The 21,875-nt window shown below is 43.5% G+C and overlaps 1 protein-coding gene across 1 annotated transcript in view; it reads right to left on the bottom strand.

Annotated features, from left to right (window-relative positions):
- The window catches only part of BTAF1 (B-TFIID TATA-box binding protein associated factor 1), a 106,462-nt gene that overhangs the window by 23,719 nt on the left and 60,868 nt on the right, over window positions 1–21,875 (bottom strand). The window contains exons 22-36 of the mRNA XM_056529386.1: window positions 13,406–13,559; window positions 13,130–13,239; window positions 12,365–12,566; window positions 11,449–11,597; window positions 10,273–10,425; window positions 9,975–10,096; window positions 9,208–9,375; window positions 8,245–8,322; window positions 7,808–7,937; window positions 7,538–7,679; window positions 7,329–7,459; window positions 6,782–6,907; window positions 6,518–6,670; window positions 5,845–6,056; window positions 5,204–5,363 (exon numbers count right to left, since the gene is read on the bottom strand). Of these exons, the coding sequence (XP_056385361.1) occupies window positions 5,204–5,363; window positions 5,845–6,056; window positions 6,518–6,670; window positions 6,782–6,907; window positions 7,329–7,459; window positions 7,538–7,679; window positions 7,808–7,937; window positions 8,245–8,322; window positions 9,208–9,375; window positions 9,975–10,096; window positions 10,273–10,425; window positions 11,449–11,597; window positions 12,365–12,566; window positions 13,130–13,239; window positions 13,406–13,559 (2,190 nt within the window). The remainder of the gene's footprint in view (window positions 1–5,203; window positions 5,364–5,844; window positions 6,057–6,517; window positions 6,671–6,781; window positions 6,908–7,328; window positions 7,460–7,537; window positions 7,680–7,807; window positions 7,938–8,244; window positions 8,323–9,207; window positions 9,376–9,974; window positions 10,097–10,272; window positions 10,426–11,448; window positions 11,598–12,364; window positions 12,567–13,129; window positions 13,240–13,405; window positions 13,560–21,875) is intronic.

Raw genomic sequence — 21,875 nt, 5'->3', positions numbered from 1 at the left:
AGGATGAGACTAAGACTCTCCAGGATCTGGGTCCTGGCTAGTGCTCAGATTAGGAGGTATTCCAAATAAGGAATCACAGAAACAACTGCTGTCCGTAAAAAAGGTTATCACAGGCCCCAGGACTTTGGTAAAGGTACGAGGAGAAGTGGCCAGACCAAAATGGATAGCCACAATAGAAAATGACCGTCCAGAACTGCAGAGCGGAGGAACCGCTGATTACCGGGAAACAATGAGAAGTGGAGACAGGCATCCTTGATGTCCAACGAGGAACGAAACTCCCTTTGAACCATGGATGCCAGCACCGAACGGAGAGACTCCATTCGGGATGGGAACGCAAGATGCTGGCTGAGCGAACAGAAATGCCTTTCTTGGAGACCACAGAGAGGTTGGAATAAAGCTCGAAAACATTCCCCTGAAGTTGTATGTCCAGGCATCCCGGAGGGTAAGAGGCGACCAACCACCCGAGAGAGGTCGGCGGGTGGGGGCGACCCTTCAGGTCAAGGAAGGCGTACAGGGCCGCCAAACGGCAGGAATGGATAGCCGACCTCTGGGAGGAATGGAATTGGAAAGAGGAGCCCTCTTTCCATGAAGGCGCCTGGCTGGACCAGAGGTAATAAAGAACTCTTTTTCCGCCCGGCGCCTCACTTCCTGAAGGTGGCGTCCGCATTCCAGGCTTAAAGCCACATGAAGGGATGGTGGCTACCAGGTAGCTTGTGGTAAAGGCAGCACAGTGGCTGCACATGGAAGCGGAACAGAAAAATCTCTGGCTGCAGAGCACCGGAGAGCAAGATTAAAGAGTACCTGTCATCTAAACTGATCCCCCTACCCATCTGTCCCTTTCTCTAACTATGCCTATCCCTGTGTTTATTGAGGTTTAAAATGCTGTGGAAATACCTTTTTTTATCCCTCTTCATTAGCTCAGGAGCACTGTCTTTCTGAGGGGTGGAAAGAGGCGGGTCCCGGCAGGCATGATGTCACATGAAGTCTGGCCGGGACTCTGCTTCTGCCAGTCTTCCTGTATGCTGCTCTCCCTCTGCAGCAGTGTTTCCCAACCTAGGTACCTCCAGCTGTTGCAAAACTACAACTCCCAGCATGCCCAGACAGCCAACAGCTACAATGTATAAGATAACGTGTGGTGAGGGGCAGGAAGACCACAGAGCAGGGGGGGAGGGGGAGGTGATTGGCCTCTGTTATATGAGAGGCATGTGCAGGCTTGTAGCTCACAGTGAGCTGAGAGTACTGAACTTCCGGTGGAAGGACCAGTGACCCTTCAGCATTAGTCCTAAAAGCTGCACACTTACTATGAAAAGCATAGGATGCTGCTTGCAGACCAGGCATAGAAGAGTGACCCCTAGTGGCCAAAAGTATAAAATGAAAAAACTGGTATAATTATTAATATTTTTTAATGAAGATATATTACAATATCTCTTCATTAATGATTATGAACAACATATTAAAAGTTTTTGTTGATGACAGGTACTCTTTAAATAAATCCTCCGGAGGGATCTTGAAGACTACCGTGGCGGAGTTGGAAGACCATACTAAAAAGGGCCTTTGACACCCAGGCTGAAGCAAAAGCAGGAAAAACCTGCTGCCTCAAGGGCAGAGATTGCCAAAATATCCACCTTCATGTCCGCTGGATTCTTGAAGGCAGCCGCATCAGCCAACAGCCGAGTAGGCGCCTTAGAGAGGCGGGAGACTGGCAGATCCACAGTTGGAGAGGAGGTCCACCGAGCAATGAGGTCCTTGGCGAAGGAATACCGCGCTTGAACCTTCTTCGTTTCCTGAAACTTCTTGTCAGGGTGACTTCAGGCGGATACCCGCAGGGCGTAAAATTCAGTGTGAGCTGAAAGTCTTGAGTGCCGGTGAGGCACAGAGAAGGAGACTTCTGGAGCCACATCCGAAGTTCCTGGGTCCTTTAGATGGAAGGTGTCTCTTATGGCCACAACCACAGAGCTGAGTCGGAGGCCGAATCAGAAACATCTTCCACAAGTTCTCCAGGTGAATGGGAACGTGTGAGGCGGCCCTGGTAGAGAGGAAGACTGACCTGGTACACTCGTCTGGAGAGCCAGAGCGGCGACACTGGGAGCATTCTCTAGAGGAGCAACGCCTGCTACAGGTCAAGAGTAATGGGGCGATGCCTGCGAGGGGAGCACCAGTGCCTGCCAGAAAACTCGGGGGATGAGTCAGATGACACACCCCTAGCGCCTGCGAGCGCGTCAGAATAGGGGGGGGGGGGGGGAGAGCGGGACCCTCCGGAGGGCCGGTGTAGGGAGGGCCTCTCCAAGGCAGTCACCACATAACGGGAGACCTGAGCCAAGTTGGATATAGACTGGAAGAGGGAGGGAACCCAGGCTGGAGGGGCGGCCGAACCCACCGGGTCGGGAAGAACAACCGGGGCAGAGTAGCAGGGGGGTCTGGGGGGAGCAGGCAGAACAAGTGGTTCAGCAGAACCAGACAGTTTGAAGTTACAGTATTGACAGAGTAAAGGAGTGGCTAACACTCCAGTTAACTGTTTAGAGGGAGGCCTCTCACCCAAGACTGTGTTCCATTTCACTGCTGATACAGTCTGCTTATCTTACTGCTTCACATGCCTTGAGATCCCCATAGACCACAATGGGCCTATTTAAAAATGAAACCACAACACTACCACTCTGTCCCACCCCGGGACTCGAACCCGTGGTGGTCTGCGGGCTGTCAGGAGAAATGCCGGCCAATAGCAGGTGAGGGGCGTGTTAGGAGCAGGGGGCACCGCTGATTGGCCCCTGCCACCAATCGCGCACAGCGCTGAATTGTGTACAGTTCGCGCCCAGAGAAGCCTCGGCGGCCCTGGGTGGGCCGCCGAAGCATTAACAAGAGGTCTGTAATGGCGCCCGCTCCTTGCCTCGAGTGCACATACGAATGCATGTGCGCTCGCGGGGAACTGAGCAGACTAGACGCCGCCGGCAGCAGCCACTGCATAGAGAACGCCGCGGCTGTCAGCTGCTTCAATGTAAAAAAACACACACGTTCCATACTCACACAGTATATATGAATATAGCGTAGAGAGTTGTGCCCCATCCAAACTGCCACTGCTCCCCCCAGTAATAAAGGACCCCCTGTCAAGGCCAGCCCCATTAGAAAAGTGGGCCAAAAACTGAGGGTCTCCAGCTGTTGAAAATCTGCACCTAAGGGGAAAGGGAAATATACTCACCTCAGTCAGAAGAACTTACCTCATGAAGTCTTCCTATGAAGTCTTCAGCCAGCTTTTATCACCTGCATCATGCCGAGCTACCATGTGCGAGCGAGGCGAGCAAGGAGATAGGGTGACCCGGACCCATGAGGTACAACCCCAGGCGCTGACCATTGGCGAGAGGGGGTGAACAGCGCATATACGTAATGTCTGTGCCCCTTTACTTGCAGTGGGGAAACCGTGAGACGCAGTTCCTGAGTCCTCACCTGAAAACATGAAAGAAAAAGGAATAAAAAACTAACACATTCCCTAACTAGGAAAATAATAAAACATAAGACCTGGTCTGGAGAAATCCAGACCATGTCCCCCTCCTTCAGACACTAAGCTTAAACTGATTACCTCAGGGCCCGGAGGCGGGTATATCCTACTGGGAGGAGCCGACATTTCTTGTTGCCATAGTGTCATACCTCCTAGAGACAGCAGCATACACCCACGGTCTGTGTCCCCCAATGGAGCCGATAGAGAAAGTTAGTTTTTTTTTAAATGACATTAACACTTAAAGTCATAATCTGCATAGTTGGCAACATATTTGCTGAAGTGACATCCATGATCCAAGCTCCAAGGCATTCTCACTATCTAGAATGTTCAGGTACAAGAGCAGGGTTCCAGGAGGTGTAACACCCATATAAAGTCACCCAAGGATCTACCTTAGCCCCTTAAGGACCAAGGACGTACCGGTACGTCCTTGGTCCTGCTCTTCTGATATAATGCGGGGTTACACAGTAACCCCGCGTCATATCACGGCGGGCCCGGCGTCAAAGTGAAGCCGGGACCCGCCTCTAATAGCGGGCAGCGCCGATCGCGGCGCCGCGCGCTATTAACCCTTTAGCCGCGCGGCTAAAACTGAAAGTGAAAGTTCCCGGCTAGCTCAGTCGGGCTGTTCGGGATAGCCGCGGCTAATCGCGGCATCCCGAACAGCTGACAGGACAGCGGGAGGGCCCCTTCCTGCCTCCTCGCTGTCCGATCGCAGAATGACTGCTCAGTGCCTGAGATCCAGGCATGAGCAGTCATGCGGCAGACTCGTTGATCACTGGTTTCTTATGAGAAACCAGTGATCAGCATAGGAGATCAGTGTGCGCAGTGTTATAGGTCCCTATGGGACCTATAACACTGCAAAAAAAAAAAGTGAAAAAAAAAAGTGAATAAAGATCATTTAACTCCTCCCCTATTAAAAGTTTGAATCACCCCCCTTTTCCAATAAAAAAAACTGTAAATAAAAATAAACATATATGGTATCACCGCGTGTGGAAATGTCCGAATTATAAAAATATATAATTAATTAAACCGCTCGGTCAATGGCGTGCGCGCCAAAAAATTCCAAAGTCCAAAATAGTGCATTTTTGGTCACTTTTTATATCATTTAAAAATGAATAAAAAGCGATCAATAAGTCCTATCAATGCAAAACTTCAGATCACGGCGCAAAAAATGAGCCCTCATACCGCCCCATTCACGGAAAAATAAAAAAGTTATAGGGGTCAGAAGATGACAATTTTAAACGTATTAATTTTCCTACATGTAGTTATGATTTTTTCCAGAAGTCTGACAAAATCAAACCTATATAAGTAGGGTATCATTTTAATCGTATGGACCTACAGAATAAATATCAGGTGTAATTTTTAGCGAAAAATGTACTACGTAGAAACGGAAGCCCCCAAAAGTTACAAAACACTTTTTTTTCAAATTTTTTCGCACAATGATTTTTTTTCCCGTTTCACCGTAGATTTTTGGGCAAAATGACTGACGTCATTACAAAGTAGAATTGGTGGCGCAAAAAATAAGCCATCATATGGATTTTTAGGTGCAAAATTGAAAGAGTTATGATTTTTTAAAGGAAAGGACCAAAAAACGAAAATGCAAAAACGGAAAAACCCCCGGTCCTTAAGGGGTTAAATAGACAAAGTGGTTTCTGTCTCTGGAAATTCTTAACAGTGCTGTCCTGAACTACATAACTAAAGGCATTACAATATTACCTGACCAATACGATGCGCTCTGTCCATGGCCTGAAGATCTCTCATTGGATTCCAGTCATGTTCCACAAACACTACAGTGTCTGCACCAGTCAGGTTGAGACCCAAGCCACCCACATGGGTTGTCAGCAGCAAGACATCAATAGACGGATCATTATTAAACCTAGGGGTGGGGGTTGTGGAGGACAAAAAACAATTTACCAATAATCACAGAATAAGGCTTAAATAGTTTAGAAAGAAATTGAGGTGTTTTGCCACCATGAACACCTCCATCCTATCCACAGGATAGGTGATATGAATGACTATGAGCAGAGGCGCAACTTCTGGGCCCAGATGCAAATTCTGCAACAGGGCCCATGTGCCAATTATAATACTGGTCTCTTATGGGGAGATGTGTTTTGGAGGGCCCCCTTAGGAACCAGGGCCCCAATGCAACTACCTCTATAGCTACGCCCCTGTCTATGACAGATGTGACCATTGGGATCTTCCATTATTCGCTCAGGAATGTGGATCATGAAGCTCCAGTCAGATAGAAGCTTTATAAGTCCTATTCTCATTATTGTGTTGTGCCCCAGCAGTCACGCCTCCACCACTTACCCTGTGGATAGGTAATGTGTTTGTGAGAAAACCTTCAACTATATTACCTGGACACAATGGAATGTCTCTGGCCAGCAGGTATACTACCATCCAGCCGTAAATATGTAACAGAGGGCAAGTGAGGCTTGAGGAGGTCATGTTCCACAATATCCAGCATGCTCTTTAGCTGACAAAAGATCAATACTCTGTGCTGGGCTACAACTGCTTCAGTGCCACTGTCAGGAGTCCCAGCATTACCCAAACCACAGTCCAACAACAACTGCAAAATAAAAATTAGAATAATGTTTAATAAAGCTATTCCTCACCTTAAAAATGCTGACACCTTATGCTATTATTTAAATCAGCTGTTCAGCACCCACAACAATACATAGCGAATGAGGCCAGTAGTAGTTTGCTCCAGTCACTCTGTAGTGGCTGGGCCTGGTTACCGCAGCTCAGCTTTTTGCCAACAAGAGCAAAGCTGCAGTGACATAGCACCACCACTGCACAATGCCTGGAGCTAACTGCTTCTAGCCCTGTTCACTGTATATTGTGGGTGCCGATCAGCAATTTATGCCCTATCTAGATAAGCCATCAATTGAACTAGCAAAGAAAATTCCTTTTACAAATCCTTTGTTTGGTAGCTGTAGTGTTAATTACAACCCAAACTACTCGGGGGTGAACATGAGCAAGTAACAGAAGTATACAATTTTAGAATTGCATCTTTTTAGGCAGACTTACTTGTTTTAGAGCAGATAGTTTTGGGGCATGCTGAATATCCCGCAGAGTTGAGTTTTGAATCGCTAGCTGATCTGTGACCTTCTTGTGCTCTGGATGTTGAGAGGTTAAAACCAATGCAGGATGATTGCATAATTTCCGCAGATACTGCAGTGCCTAGAGAGACATTACCACAATGAAGTTACCAGTGTGTGGAAACAGTCTACAATGCATACTACCCCTTTATCTACATTTTCTTTTTAGCAAAAACAATAACATGCACATTACCTGAAAGACGTGTCCTGTAGCCTTAAGTTTGGGCTTTTCACTCTCTTCTGTCTTTGAAGTTGCAGAGACTGTTTCATCTACATCAGTCTTCGCACGGGACTTTGCAAAATCTTCATACAACTGAACCTGAGAATCAATAGATGAAATGGCACTGACAAATAATGACATTTACAGGGGTATTCCAACATTGGCAAATAAAAGGTTTTTCTTTGTATAACTAAAAGTTACATAATTTTGCAATTAATATTTTCTGTATTAATTCCTCCAAATTCAAGATCTTTCGTTCACTGTCATTCACTAGAAAACTTCATGATTTGCTGTCCTAGACATAGGACAGCCATAGTATCACACCTTGTTAGGGTAGGGTCACCTAAAATTTGCAGTGTGAATACACTGTAGAGTTATCCTAGGTCTGTCTTGTAATGGTCACCCCTCTGCATCCACCACATAACCAGGGCAGACTATTTACTGGAAGTAAATGATGAGAATTCCTATTAAATCATGGCAGACATTTCAAATAAGGCCAAAAGGGAGTTTGAATTTTTACCTGCAAAGGACTTAAAGAGCAGTAATAATCTTGAATAATCTTAGGAGGAAGATCCTGCAGTACGTCTTCTTTCATTCTGCGAAGCAAAAATGGCAGAACTTGCCGATGTAGTGCCTCCATTGCAAGAACACCTGTAAACATGAAGTAGTAAGATAAGTAGACAGAATACGATACATTTCTGTAAGAAACCAAGCCTGTGCACTGCTTACCAGCTTCCTGTTCACGAGAGGAGCTTCTAGCATCTCTACTTGCTAAAATAGGTTTTCCATATCTTGCAGCAAACTGACGTTCTGTGCCTAAGAAGCCGGGCATGAGGAAGTCAAACAACGACCAAAGCTCCAAAACATTGTTCTACAGAAACAAGATAACAGGTTAACAGAACGAGTGATGGTAGTAATTGGTTGCTCTAGGTCATGGCTGCTGAATAAATTGTCAAGCTGAACAGAAGCCCCCAAAGGCTTCACATGCCTTGAACATACCTGGATTGGCGTACCCGACAAGATAATTCTATAATTTGCTGTTATCTGCTTCACTGCTTTTGACAACTTTGTCTTCCCATTCTTAATGACGTGACCCTCATCCAGAATACAGTAATTAAACTTCATGTTCCTGAAATAAAAAGTTATTGTCCTGTGACCGCGACATTGACAAAGATAAGATACAGATTCAGAGACAACTTGTGACAGTTCTGATTTTGTCTAAATCTGGTAAAGTACAATGTATGATAGTACAGAGCGTAAAAGTGTAAATCCACATTCATTAGACATGACTTTAGGTACATACAACACAACATACAAAGCTTTAAAATTGAGCAGAATTCAAGTCATTAAAAGCAGAAAAGGAAGAGCAAAAATGTGTCAAGAAGAGTGGTAAAGTAACAGCTGGACCATAACAAGAAAAGTTAAAGAACTTCTACCTGAAAAAGTCAATATCATTCCTGACAACATCATAAGAAGCTACAATAAGATTGTGTCTCTTCACTTGATGTTGCAACCTATAAAAAAAAAAAAGGGAAAAATAGCACTATAATGACTGCCAGGTAGCTTACAGTAGGAACTTCTACCACCTCTATCATTCACCACAAAAGAGATTATTAAAGCCTATCAGCATAGAACGTTGTCCTAAATAAAAACAACATTTTATTTTATAAAAATCATATCAAATTTATGAAGGTAATTTAGAATACAATGTTAAAGGTTGAGGCTAGGGAATCTGCTGCCACCACTAAGCAGAGCTTACTGAATACAAACTTACTGGGTTAAAGTGAAACTGTCAGATGGTCTCACCATAGATTAACTACAAGCTTCGGATTTGGTTAAACACATTCACAGACATACCCTTGGCTTTGCGAGCCAAGCAATTAGCATTTGTACATACAAGTGAATGAGTGGCAAGTGCCCACAGGGTGGGGCCGATCACCTAAGGTGTCCTGCATGCCTTCATTTGATTGACTGCCTCTGTATTTCAGGGGGAGAATGAGCAGCCCGGCATTTCCATACCTTGCCATTCACAAATACAAATGAGCACAAATTGCTCAGGTGACAAGCAATAGCTTGCAAGACTAAACATTTAGCCTATAAAAGTGCTACAGCAGTGACACTTTGCAGATACAAAATTCCCTTTAAATAGGAGGCGTTAAATAAGGCTATGTTCACACTGAGAAATGTCTGCACAGAAAACATTCCCCTCAAAGATGCCGGCACTACGATCACTCAGGAATGCAGTGTCTCCGACTGCAATGCGTTCTATGCATTGTCCACAAAAAGAATATACACAGCCTAAGGGTTTTAACTCTTTAAAAAAGGCATCAATTTTTTAAAGCTGCCATTTATCATCAAGAAAATTTACTGCTTCCTGGCTCTATTGGAGAATGACTTGCCTGGCACGCTCTGTTGGAGGACCTGTGTAATGCAAAGGGTTGAGATATTCTTTAGCGCAGAACTTGCCAACTTCATCCACCCAGTGCCCAGTTAAGGTTGGAGGACATATGACAAGTGAAGGAAGAGGTATGCAGTCTGCAGACTTGCTTTTGCTATACTCCTGAGATCTGTAATGTATAGAATAATTAAAATATTCAATCAGTAAAATTACAGATTCAAAAAATTATAAATATATATATATATAAATAAATATATATATATATAAATAAATATATATATATAAATAAATATATATATATAAATAAATATATATATATAAATAAATATATATATATAAATAAATATATATATATATATAAATAAATATATATATATAAATAAATATATATATATAAATAAATAAATATATATAAATAAATATATATATATAAATAAATATATATGTAAATAAATATATATATATATATATATATAAATATATATATATATAAATATATATATATATAAATATATATATAAATATATATATATATAAATAAATATATATATATATATAAATATATATATATAAATAAATATATATGTAAATAAATATATATATATATATATATATAAATATATATATATATAAATATATATATATATAAATATATATATAAATATATATATATATAAATAAATATATATATATATATAAATATATATATATAAATAAATATATATAAATAAATATATATATATATAAAAATTTTTTTTTTTTTTTTACCTAAGGCAATGGTCCCCTGCAAGAATACAGATCGACTGGAGAGTCTTCCCCAGACCCATATCATCACACAGGATTCCATGGAGTTTGTATTTATTCAGGAAGGCCAGCCAATTGACTCCATCCTTTAGGAGGGGAATAAAAAATGCACTGAATCAGCTAGTATAATATAATAGCACTATAAAAGTAAAGAAGTATATTAAGCCGAACACTGTATGCAAAAACCATTTGGAGCATACTTTGCCATATTTCTAGACAAAGTTGCTGCCCTTAGGTAGAAGAAAATCGTTTGGCATGTTACCTGCTGATATTTCCTCAGCTCCGCTTTTATTGGAACAGGAATTTTATAATTTTCCAATTTCTTTCCATCCAGCAGCTGTTCCAAGAAGCTGCGCTCCCTGGCTTTTAGTTTAATTAACTCTTCTGACATACTGGGAGGATCTGGGATTCCAGCCTAAAAAACAAAAAACTCAAGGTGATCCAAAGAATAATGCCACTTAAGAGAATTACTGTGGGCTGAAGACACCAAACTTGGATCTTTACCAATATACCATCATTAACAAAAAAGGAGAAAATTATTAAAGTGCTACAAACAAATACTGGCACGTTGCAAACATGTCTTACATACCCTGTGCATATATCTGTTATTTGTGACTGCAACTTCCATATCTAAAATTGTCATGAGAAGCGGAGGCTGGAACCTGGCTTCAGGATGAACTGATGCCCCGCCAAATAGGTTTTCCCTGCTCCACAAACCTGTAGTATATCTGAGGAGACTATAGCTTAAAGTTCATTTTCTCTATCCCATCAAAAATACCTAGCCTGTCAATATGCATTTCCCTCTTACTGACAAGTCAATAGATGGAGGATGCCAGACTTAGCATTGGAGTTAGTATATTTGTCGCATATCTGTAAAAAGATGTTCAATGTTCACATTAATTTGTCAATTTTGTTCATATTACCACATGGATGGTACTATGTCAGGTACAATAGTGTAGGAGATAATTGGTTCTCCAACTTTGTAGCATGCAAAAGAGAACATCTCACTAGTTTCATGCTCCCTAAACCACAGGCAGCATGAAATGGGGACAGGCTCCCTTAATGCAGTCTAGATACACTGCAGCATTTCAGAGCATACACAGTTAAGAGACCTGCTGGGAATAGGGCTCTGGAAGTACTGAGGCAATCCCACATGACTTCTTCCTGTCGAGCCTTATTGAGAGATCACTTCGTCTACAGGGATAGCTGTATAAATCCCAGTGGCGTGGGAAGAATCCAGCTAGGACCACAATGGAGATTCAGAGCCCCATTCCTGGTCTATTTTTAAACTAGGATGATTTGCTCAAACACGGGTTTCTTGGAAATGCCTCGGAGATTGTCCCAGTTTCATGCTGCCTGCAAACTGAGGGTAGCTGCCATTAGTGTCTTGCTGCTCAAAGTAAATTGGGCTGAGATGAAGTATCAGCTACGTACTTACCTCCAAAGGCATTAGCCTGATTAGTGTTGCAAAACACTGTGTTGCCATGAAGCGCACACTGTCTGTCTGGTCGCTCATTCTTCCCAAGACTGGTACCACAAGGAGGACTATGTATGGGACAATGCCAACATCCAGCTGCTCCATCACACCTTTTGTGTTTTAATGTTAAGGAGTATCCCGTGAAGTATTTTACTGTCTATACATGTAAGAGACAAACTACCCCCAATAACTGGCCGGATTAAAAAGTGACCAAATCCTGTAAACACAAAATGTCCATATTGCAACAGCGATTTCTGTACAATCATTGTACATAATCACTGTAGCTATGACGACAGGATTATATGTGGGAATAGTATTTGGCCCCAAACATATTACCCTAGCTACATGTGTATTGTCTTATTCCCTGAAACCAGTACAGGATAGTGAAGCCTGAAAATCACCCAGTGGTCAGGAGGCTTCATGTACATTAAAAAGCACAAACCTTTGAAAAGGTCTTCCCATTCCACACACTGTTTGCCTCTTACCTGCCACTATGCAGTAAATTAAGCCTACCATTTTTAGTGTACAACCGGGCAGCAGTACCCCCTGGAGAACAGCTAATCGGTAGAGGTGCCAGCACTACACAATGAGGATAGGCCATAAACATGTGGAATTTGATAACTTCTAGTAACATTACCACTGGTTTGTCTGGTATAACTTATGATCTGCAAACGAAACTATGCCCATGGACAAGAATGGCACCATGTCCAAAAGACAGACCATTCTCATCTTTTTCCTGCAAAACATATAGAAACAAATACCTAACTCTGTACAACATTTAGTCTTTCATGATATCATTTAGATCCCCAGTGTGTTTTTTTTACAGATTTTTTCACAAGCTTTACAGCAAATTGAGAACGCTAGAAACTCAGGATACAAGCTAGTGCTTCAATAGCTCCCTCCTGTTTTGTATTATCATCAATAGCACCAAGCCACGGCAAAACTTTCTCCAAAAAGCCATTCATAGTTTCCATGGTAGCGATCCGGCTCATAACTCCTACACAACGAGAGGCCATATGCCTTACTGACGTGTAAGGATGCTGCAGACTTGTGAATAGATGAGGAAGATGTTGAAGCAGCTGGAAACAAAGAAAAACTTTAACAACAAGACCTTGTTTACATTACTGATTGTATGGCATGTTATCTGATAGGCTTGTTTGTGTGTTACTATGGTGATGCACAGATTTAAAAAAGCTGTAGACCCAAAATGAAAAAAGCATGGTATTCAGCCACATTGCTGTGTGTCTCAGCACTAAGAGCCGCACCCTAAATGAAGACACTAGCAGTCCTTCAACTGGGGGAACAAAAAAGTTTTCTAAATGCATAAAAAAAGATAGATAAAAAAAAAAAAGTCAGACAGCAGTTTTTTCAGTCTGCTATTGCAGCGCAACTCCATTTCCTCGAATGTGGCAGAATTAGAATACCAGTAACAAGCAGTAGGCTGAAGTGGCTCAGGAAAAACAAATATACCAGGTAATGCAGCTCCAGTATTTTTAGTTTAACAGGATGATAAAAAGTTTGCATATAATTTTATGTGCTTGTGGTCATTTTAAATCTTCCACTATTGGTACTATAGCAAGTGTTATTCTACGGTATTTTATTGTACAAATATCCAGTGTTTTACTTTAGAATCATAAATTACCAAGGGGTGAAGACTGGGCTCCATGGAGGAGGCTGTGACCTCAAACACTTGAAGGCTGTTTACTAGTTCCTGGGCGTGCTCATCTCCCTTTTCCAAGAGAAGTTTGCCATCTACAAAATCACAGTTTTACCTTGGTAAGAAATGTTAGGATTTGGCAAGAACACCGTTTAAAAGCTACTGGCAGTAAGACAACAGTTATAAAACCAACAAAGCTAACACTTCACGTGCTTTATCAAAGAGTTCTATGAATGTTTAAGCTGTATACTGGAAACTTACCGAAATCATCAATTTTAATGTTGTTCCTTAAAGGTCCAACCATTGCCTCCCATAGATGTGGCAGGCCCGTGGCCAAATTGGAGGAGAAGTGCTTTGCAATAGTAGCAAGAGTAGATTCTGCACCTCTTCTCTGGATTAGGTGTTGTTTATGATTCTAGATAAGAAAAAGATTAAATATTAGAATAAAAATGTGCATATCTGACCAATGCACTATACATACACACTTCATTGGTCCATGATGGTCTAGAACAGATGCCCAAGAATATGCACCAACATAACGACCCTTAAAAAAAAAATAAAAAAAAAAAGATTGTACAAAGCCTTGTGTGGGGTCCACAATATAGTGCCTTTTTATAAATGCCTCCAACTCAAACTACACTGCAGAGAGTTTTCATGCAAAAATGAGTAACTCCTGACCTGACAATTTATATACAGGAAGGCATGCATCATGTCATTTTTCCATTTGTAAGGGTATGTCCTACTGCAATGATAAACTTGTGCAAGTCCAGCTCTAAACCCTGTAAATAACTGATTTTACTAGGTGAAGCCGTGGCCAGGTCATATCTCCCTCACATTAAGATGTGGCTAAAGTTTCTCTTTTTTTATATATATTTCCTGTGAAATCTGGGAGGCTCCATGGGGGGGGGGGGGGGTTGGGGTACACAGGAGCCGTGGGTATATCTTGCTTCCACTAGGAGGCTGTCCCTATGCATTAACAAAAATAAGGGATTTTTGTCTTACCGTTAAATCCTTTTCTCGGAGCATCCATTGGGGGACACAGACCTTGGGTATATGCTGTTGTGCTGTTGCTAGGTGACTTGACACTGTGGAAAACAAAAAGTGGGCTCCTCCCTGCAGGATATACCCGCCTACAGATCCTGAGGTAATCAGTTTAGTCACCAAGCAGGAGGAGATTCCCGAGAGGTAGAGAACCAAGACCAGTCCGAGGCAACCAGAACAAAAAATAACTGAACAAATCCTCTGACAGGTAACCACACACAGGAACACTGAAGAAAGGGCGGGAGCTGTGTCCCCCAATGGATCCGCCGAGAAAAGGATTTTACGGTAAGACAAAAATCCCTTTTTCTCTATCGGCTCCATTGGGGGACACAGACCTTGGGACGTATCAAAGCCGTCCCTTGGGTGGGTAAAGAATCAGTCAGGTGAACTGCTGGACCACTGCCGCCTGCAATGCCATACGGCCCAGAGTAGCATCAGCTGATGCATAAGTATGAATCTGGTAGACCCAGACTGCCACATGGCTGCCATACAGAACTGCGAGGCCGAAGCCATGAAGAGAAAGGCCCAGGATGCCCCAAAAACCGGGCGGAATTAGCCAAAACGCGGAAGGGGGAATCTTCCCCTTGTAGCGGTAAGCAGACCGGATCCACCGAAAAATGGTGGCCGTAGAAGCAGGTCGTCCTGTAAGACGACCTTGCGGAAAAAATAAATAAATAAATAAAAAAAAAAAAAAGGAGTCACACTGCCGAAAGGAAGTGACAGATAATTCCGAACAGCGCTCTCCACAACCAGTTTGTGCAGCAAACTCCCTGGGATGAGAAGGGGTCAGATAAAAGACAGCAGGACAATGTCCTCATTGAGATAAAAAAAAAAAAATAAATAAAAAAAAAAAAAAAAAATCTAAACCAGCTCAGGTTAAAAAGGACTGACCTGGAAGGAAAACAACTTGTCCTGGTATACAACCAGGAAGGCAGAACGGTAGGAGAAAACTGCCAACTCTGACACCCACCCAACAGGGGTAATAGTAATAAGGAACGCCACCTTCCAAGGAAAGAGGCGAAGAGGAACATCCCTGAAAGGTTCAAAAAGGAGCACCTTACAGGGCACCTAAGACCAAGTGTAAGCCCCAAGGGGGACAAGGGGACAGAGAAGGAGGGGCAGTGCGTGCCACTCCTTAAGACAGGTCTTGACCTGCGAATTGAACGCCAGAGGACTTTGAAAAGGAATGAAAAAGGACCGAACTTTGACCCTAAAGGGAGCAGACAGCCAACCCTGACAGGAAAGTGAAAAAGGTGTTTGGGAAGGAAAACCACAACCAGAGAAAAAAGGCAGAGATTCACACCAATGAAAATAATCTTCGCAGAGGAAGGCTTGCGAGCCCTCAGCATGGTGCGAACCACTTGGGGAGAGAAACCGTGGTCTCAACCTCCACGCCATCAAAAGCAGAGACGGTAAAAAGAGGCGGCACAGGGAACCTAAGATAGGAGGTCTGGGCGAGAGGGAAGGCACAGGGGTAGGTTGTTAGGAGCCTGACCGCGACGACTTACCACGCCTGCCAGAGCTAGTCTGGGCCACGAGAATGGCGGGAATGCCCTCTGCTGTGAGTTCTCAGGACTCTGGAATGAGAGGAAGGGGAGGAAACAGATAAGGTAGGGCAAAGCCCGACCAGAAGAGAGGAACGCTGCAGTTGTGGCGGGACGAGTAGAGGTCCACGCCTGGAGCGCCCTAGAGGTTGCAGGTCACTGCAAACACCTCCGGATGTGGGAACCACTTGCCTTGGACGGCTGAGACAGACCACCTACCAGTTGAGTATGTCCGGAATGAAGATCGCTGAAATGGTGGGAAACTTCAGTTCCGCCCAGAAGGGAATTTCCCGAAAAAGCAAGCAAACATAGAATTGCCCTAGACCCAGCATGTTTATGGGGAGAAGGGCTTCTGGGGGGGGGGGGGGGGGGGGGGGACCAAGGCCCCAGACCGGTTGGTCCTTGAAAACACCTCCCCAGTCCAACAGACCGGCAGGAAGGAGCGCCCCTGAAAGGGGGACCTGTTCTACCGGAAGAGAATCACCAGTTGAAGAGGTTGGTGATGACACTGGACGAATGGCATGGCCTCCACAGCTCCCAGCAACCGACCCAGGACAGTATGCAAAAGAATGGAAACTGGAGCAGAATGCCGGAGTTATGACTCCTGACAAGAGAGTAAGCCGAATGTCCGGCAGAGTCGAAAGTGGGCAGAGGCCGCGTCGAACTGGAGCCCCAGGGGAGCGTTTTTTTATTTTTTATTTATTTATTTTTAAATATAAAACTGTACAATCCATTGTATTCCACTGTCACCAACCATAAATACAACATTAATCACCACAAGAAAAAAAAAAGACTGATGCGAATACAAATTTAAACAACAACATTTACTATTCTACCCCACCCAAATCCCTGGTCCAGGGAGGAAGAAAAAAAAAACCAAAAAATATTTACCAAAATATCCAAATCTTATACCATTCTTTTCTTCCTCTCTTGCTCCAAATCCATCTAAACTCCCTATTTTTTATGTTGCTTAGCTCATCTCTCCACTCTTCTAGCCTTGGCCCTTCAGAGGATATCCCATTTCTTAAGATTACCAATCTTGCAAAAAAGAGAACCCTATGTAATATATACTCGTATTTACCCATATTTCCTATGGCGCCAAGTAAAATAAATTCGATTGTACGAGGCACCACCACCGGTATTTTATTCTCAATCTCACAAATTACTGATTCCCAAAATCCAGATATTTTATTACATAGCCAGAGGCTGTGTATATAGTCTGCCACTTCCGCCCCGCACTTCACACATTGTGCTGAATCTTTCACCCCCCATCCTATATAAATCGGATGCGGAATAATGAGCCATATGGACCAGCTTAAATTGTACAATTTTATGTTCCATACTACACGATACCTTCCCAATATTCTGAGTTATAATTTCCCAGCTTTCCACTGGTATATGCCCCACCTTGTCAACCCACTTTGTCTTAATCCTATCAATTCCCACATTTCCCAATGTGTTATTCAGACATTTATATTGGGTGGAAATCCAGTTTCTCTTAAAATATTCTATTTGTCTCATTACCTCCATTACCTTAGGCCTTTGAGCAAAATAAATTTCCTTATCTACTGTGTTGTGGACTGCGTGCCTAATCTGCCAAAAGTATAACCAATCCCTATCTTCTATACCATTCGACATTTTAAAGTGATTGAATGAGAATAATTGACCATTATCAAACATATGGTCAATCTGTGTTATACCCTTGCTATCCCTAAAACTTGATTCGCAATGTATCAATTCCTTAAATTTTTTGTTCCTCCATAGTGGCGTGAATCCCATACTATGGTTTATGTGCAAATATTTTTTTAGCTTATTCCACACTTAGTATTTTGATGATCAAATTTTAATTATCCCATCGATCCTCAACGTAATCCTCTAATTCTAACACATCATATATATTGTTTTTTTACCCTCTACCACCATATTCAGATATCTAGATTCCTTCCAATTTATGATTCTAACTAACTGTGATACTAAATAATAAAGGAAATTAGGTAACCCCATTCCTCCCCCATCACGTGATGCCGCGAAACGTCTATTTTAAGCGAACCCTTTTCCTGCCTCATAAAAATTTACCCAGCATTACTTCCAATTTTTGAAACCATGAATTCCCAATCCACATTGGGGAGGCGCTAAAGGAAAAACCGAATCTGAGGAAGGATCGCCATCTTAAATTATGGCCATCCTTTCTGACATTGAGAATGGCATTTTATTCCAGACTCAGATTCTCTTCTCTAAGTTATTAATGAGGGGCCGTAGATTATTAACTACAAACTTATTTTCAGCTGCCATTTTAACTCCCAGATATAAAAAGGTTCAGTATTTTTCAATACCTTTAATCTTCTGTCCAAACCCCCTAGATCTTCATCTAGAGGTAACAAAATGGACTTACTCCAATTTATTTCTAAACCAGATAATGGGGCAATGTCATCAAATATCTTTATAATATGCTGAATTTTTTCTTGCGGATTTGTTACGAAAAGGAGAATATCGTCTGCGAATAATAATCTTATTTTCTTTTCCCATTTACTCCAAAGCCTTCATACATATTGGTACTCCTTATTAAAGATGCTAGGAAAACAAAATAAATTAAAAATAGTAAAATAGTAAAGGTGAGGGGGCACCCCTGCCTAGTGCCTCTAGTTAATTTAAATGGGTAAGCAAGAACTCCGTCTACCACTACTCTCGCCTCCGAATTCGTATACAATAATTGAATATAACTCAAGAAGTTCGGGCCCACCCTCCTCAAGACCTCCCACAGGTATTCCCACTCCACCCTGTCGAAGGCTTTGTTAGCGTCCAACGACAGGTTGGAGCGGGGACCACTAGAGCAACTCTGAATTGCCTCGTACACCTGATGGATATTATCATGAACAGTTCTTCCGGGTACAAAACCGCCTTGCTCCTTCCCTACAACCTCCATAACTTTCCCCAATCTTTTCGCCAATACTTTTTCTATTATTTTTATATCAGTATTCAGCAGTGAAATGGGGAGATATGAACTCAATTCCAGAGGGTCTTTATCCTTTTTCCTAATCAGAGTGATGTTCGCCTCACACAGACTTAGGCAGGGCACCCCCTCTCCTAGATTCATTAATTGTCCCCAGTAACTTTGGAAGTAGAAAGGATGAGAAGTTCCTATAGATCTGAAATGGAATACCACCGGTACCAGGGGATGTTTTCCCCTTGATAGTCGCAAGGGCCTCCTCTTTCTTGGAGTGAAAAAGGGTTCCTCCAGAAAGTCCCTCAACTCGTTATACCTGGAATATTTATCCCTTTTAGACATTCCACTACTTCCCTCCCCTATTGATATTATTGGAGGTATATAAGCTGGGAAAAAAAAAAAGTATTGATCATACCGGCAATCTCGTCTATCTGTTGTAATCTTCCCGTCCTCCCCCCTAAGGGCCACAATGCTGCTATAATCTCCCTGATTCTTAAGTAAGTTTGCTAATGTTTTATTAGATTTACCTTTTTCAAAAAAGTTGTGTTGTCCCGAAAAGAACAGTTTGTTCTGCGCTTTTTTTTTTTTTTAGGAGGTATTCCTTAAACTCTTCTTGGGCCATCGTAAGTTCTACTAACTTATCACCTCCATTATGCCCTTCTATCTCAGATTCTAATACAGCCACTCTATTACTTAATTTTGTTTCTTCTTAGGCGTACTCTTTTTTCCCCAATCCGCCCTATATATAGACCCCTCAAGTATGCCTTCATAGAATCCCATATAAACTGCGGGCCTGCTGAATTTTGGTTAATTTCCCAAAACGTTTTTAGCTCCCCCATGAACCAATCATGATCCCCCACCAATTTTATCCAGTGGGGGTTGAGACGGAACTCAGATTTCTTTTTATATCTATCACCACCACCACCACCAATTTCAACCACCACTGGACAATGATCAGAGATGGGTTTGGGCTTATAGAATCCTACTAGTCCAAGTCAAAGCATTCCTATCACAGAGGCATAAATCTATTCGAGAGGCGGTATTATATGAGGTACTAAAGCAAGAATATTGCCTGGCCCCTGGGTTAAGCTTACGCCATCCATCCAGCTCATCTCTCTGCAATATCTTGACAATGCAGTATCCTTTCCACTAATTACCTTACCTAACTTGAATCTATCTAGGGGAGAGGTTGAACTTGTCACGATTAATCATCCAACCGAAGAGAAAACAAGGGTTGGAGGTTGAGACCAAGACTCCCCAAGAAAGGAATCATTGAAACAACTCTTGTCCGTAACAGGGCTATCACAGGCGTCAGGTCCTTGGTAAGGACCCGTGGAGTAGTGGTCAGACCGAAAGGGAGAACCACAACAGAAAATGGCCGTCCGGAACTGCAAAGCGGAAGTACCGCTGATGACCGGGAAATATTGGAGTGTGGAGGCAGGCATCGTTGATGTCCACTGAGGGAAGAAAATCTTCCCTTGAACCATGGACTCCAGCACCGACCGGAGAGACTACATTTGGAATGGGAAGCAGAACATGCTGGTGGAGATGCTCGAGAACCAAGATTGGGTGAACAGCAACGCCCGTCTCTGGGACCACAAGGAGGTTGGAATAAAAAATAAAAAACTTCAAAACATTCCCCTGAAACAGGGACAATTACTCCGTGGAAGAAAGGGAACTGGAACTCTCCCCGAAATGCCTCCGCTAGAGAGGAGGACCGGGAAGAAAAAAAAATGCAGTCCCAAGGGAGGCTAATTCGACCCTGTATCTGTTGGCTACAACATCCCTGACCCAGGAAACAGGAAAGTGCGTGTCCAGGCATGCCGGAAGAGAAAGACGACCAACCACCCGAGAAAAGTCGGCGGGTGGTGGCGACCCCTCAGGCCGAGGTAGGCCTATGGGTGCCGGAACGGTTAGCAGACCTCCGGGATGGACGGGTCAGGAAGGAGAGAGCCCTCTCCCCGTGAAGGCGCCTGGCTGGACCTTTGTTGGTACCAAAGCTCTGCAGGACCGGAAGGAGGAGGACTTCCGATGAAAAGTGGTTCTGCGATCCTTATCCAGAGGTATAAGGAACTCTTTCCGCCCGTTGCCTAACTTCTTGAAGGCTGTGTGCGCATTCCAGGTTATAAGCCACATGGAACGAAGGAGGGATACCAGGTAGCCAGTGGCAAAGGCAGCACAGCGGCTACGCATGGAAGCAGAACCCAGAAAATCTCCGGCATAGAAGCCTCGGAGAGCTAGACAGATAGATCCCCTGGTGGATCCTGAATACTACCCTGGCGGAGTTGGGAGACCAGACAGAAAGGTCATCTGACACCCAGGCAGAAGCAAAAGCAGGAAGAAAGGAAGAACCTGCTATCTCCAAGGCAAATTTTGCCAAGGTCTCCACCTTCTTGTCCGCTGGATCCTGGAAGGCCGCCACAAAAGCCAACGGCAAGACAGTCGCCTTAGAGAGGCGGGAGACCGATAGATCCACAGTTGGAGAGGAGGTCCACCGAGCAATGAGGTCCTTTGCGAAGGGAAACCGCGCTTGAACTTTGTTTTCTGAAACTTTTAGTCAGGGTGCCTTCAGGCGGATTCCAGCAGGGTGTCAAATTCAACAAGAGAGCTGAAAGTCTTGGGTGCTGGTCGGGCACGAAGAAAGGAGACTTCTGGAGACACGTCCGAAGTTCCTGGGTCATTTAGCTGGAAGGTGTATTATGGCCAAAACTAATGAGCACACCACATCAGGCATATCCGTGCAGCCCTCTGAATCGGAGGCCGAATCAGAAACCTCATCCACAAGTACTCCAGGTGAATGAGAAGGAGGTGAGGCAGCCCTGGAAGAGGTCAGGCACAATGAAAGGCAACTTCTGGAGCCACGTCAGAAGTTCATGGGTCCTCTAGATGAAAGGTGTCTCTTATGGCTGAAACCAATGAGTTCACCATGTCAGCAGAATCCGAGCGGTCCTCTGAGACTGATGCCGATTCGGAAACCTCATCCTCAAGCTCTCCAGGTGAATGGGAACGCGTTGAGCCGGCCCTAGATGAGGAAGAGACTGACCCAGTACGCGGCTCTGGAGAGCCAGAGCGGTGACTGCGGGAGCATCCTCTGGAAGAGGGACTCTTGTGATAAGCTGAGGTAGCAGGGCGAGACCTATGATGGGAACGCCCGTACCTGTCCGAAGACCCCGGGGATGATTCAGAGGAAACCCCCCCCTAT

Source organism: Hyla sarda, chromosome 7 (genome assembly GCF_029499605.1).
Source record: "Hyla sarda isolate aHylSar1 chromosome 7, aHylSar1.hap1, whole genome shotgun sequence".
NCBI lineage: Eukaryota > Metazoa > Chordata > Amphibia > Anura > Hylidae > Hyla > Hyla sarda.
This window is presented reverse-complemented; position numbering and strand designations above follow the sequence as displayed.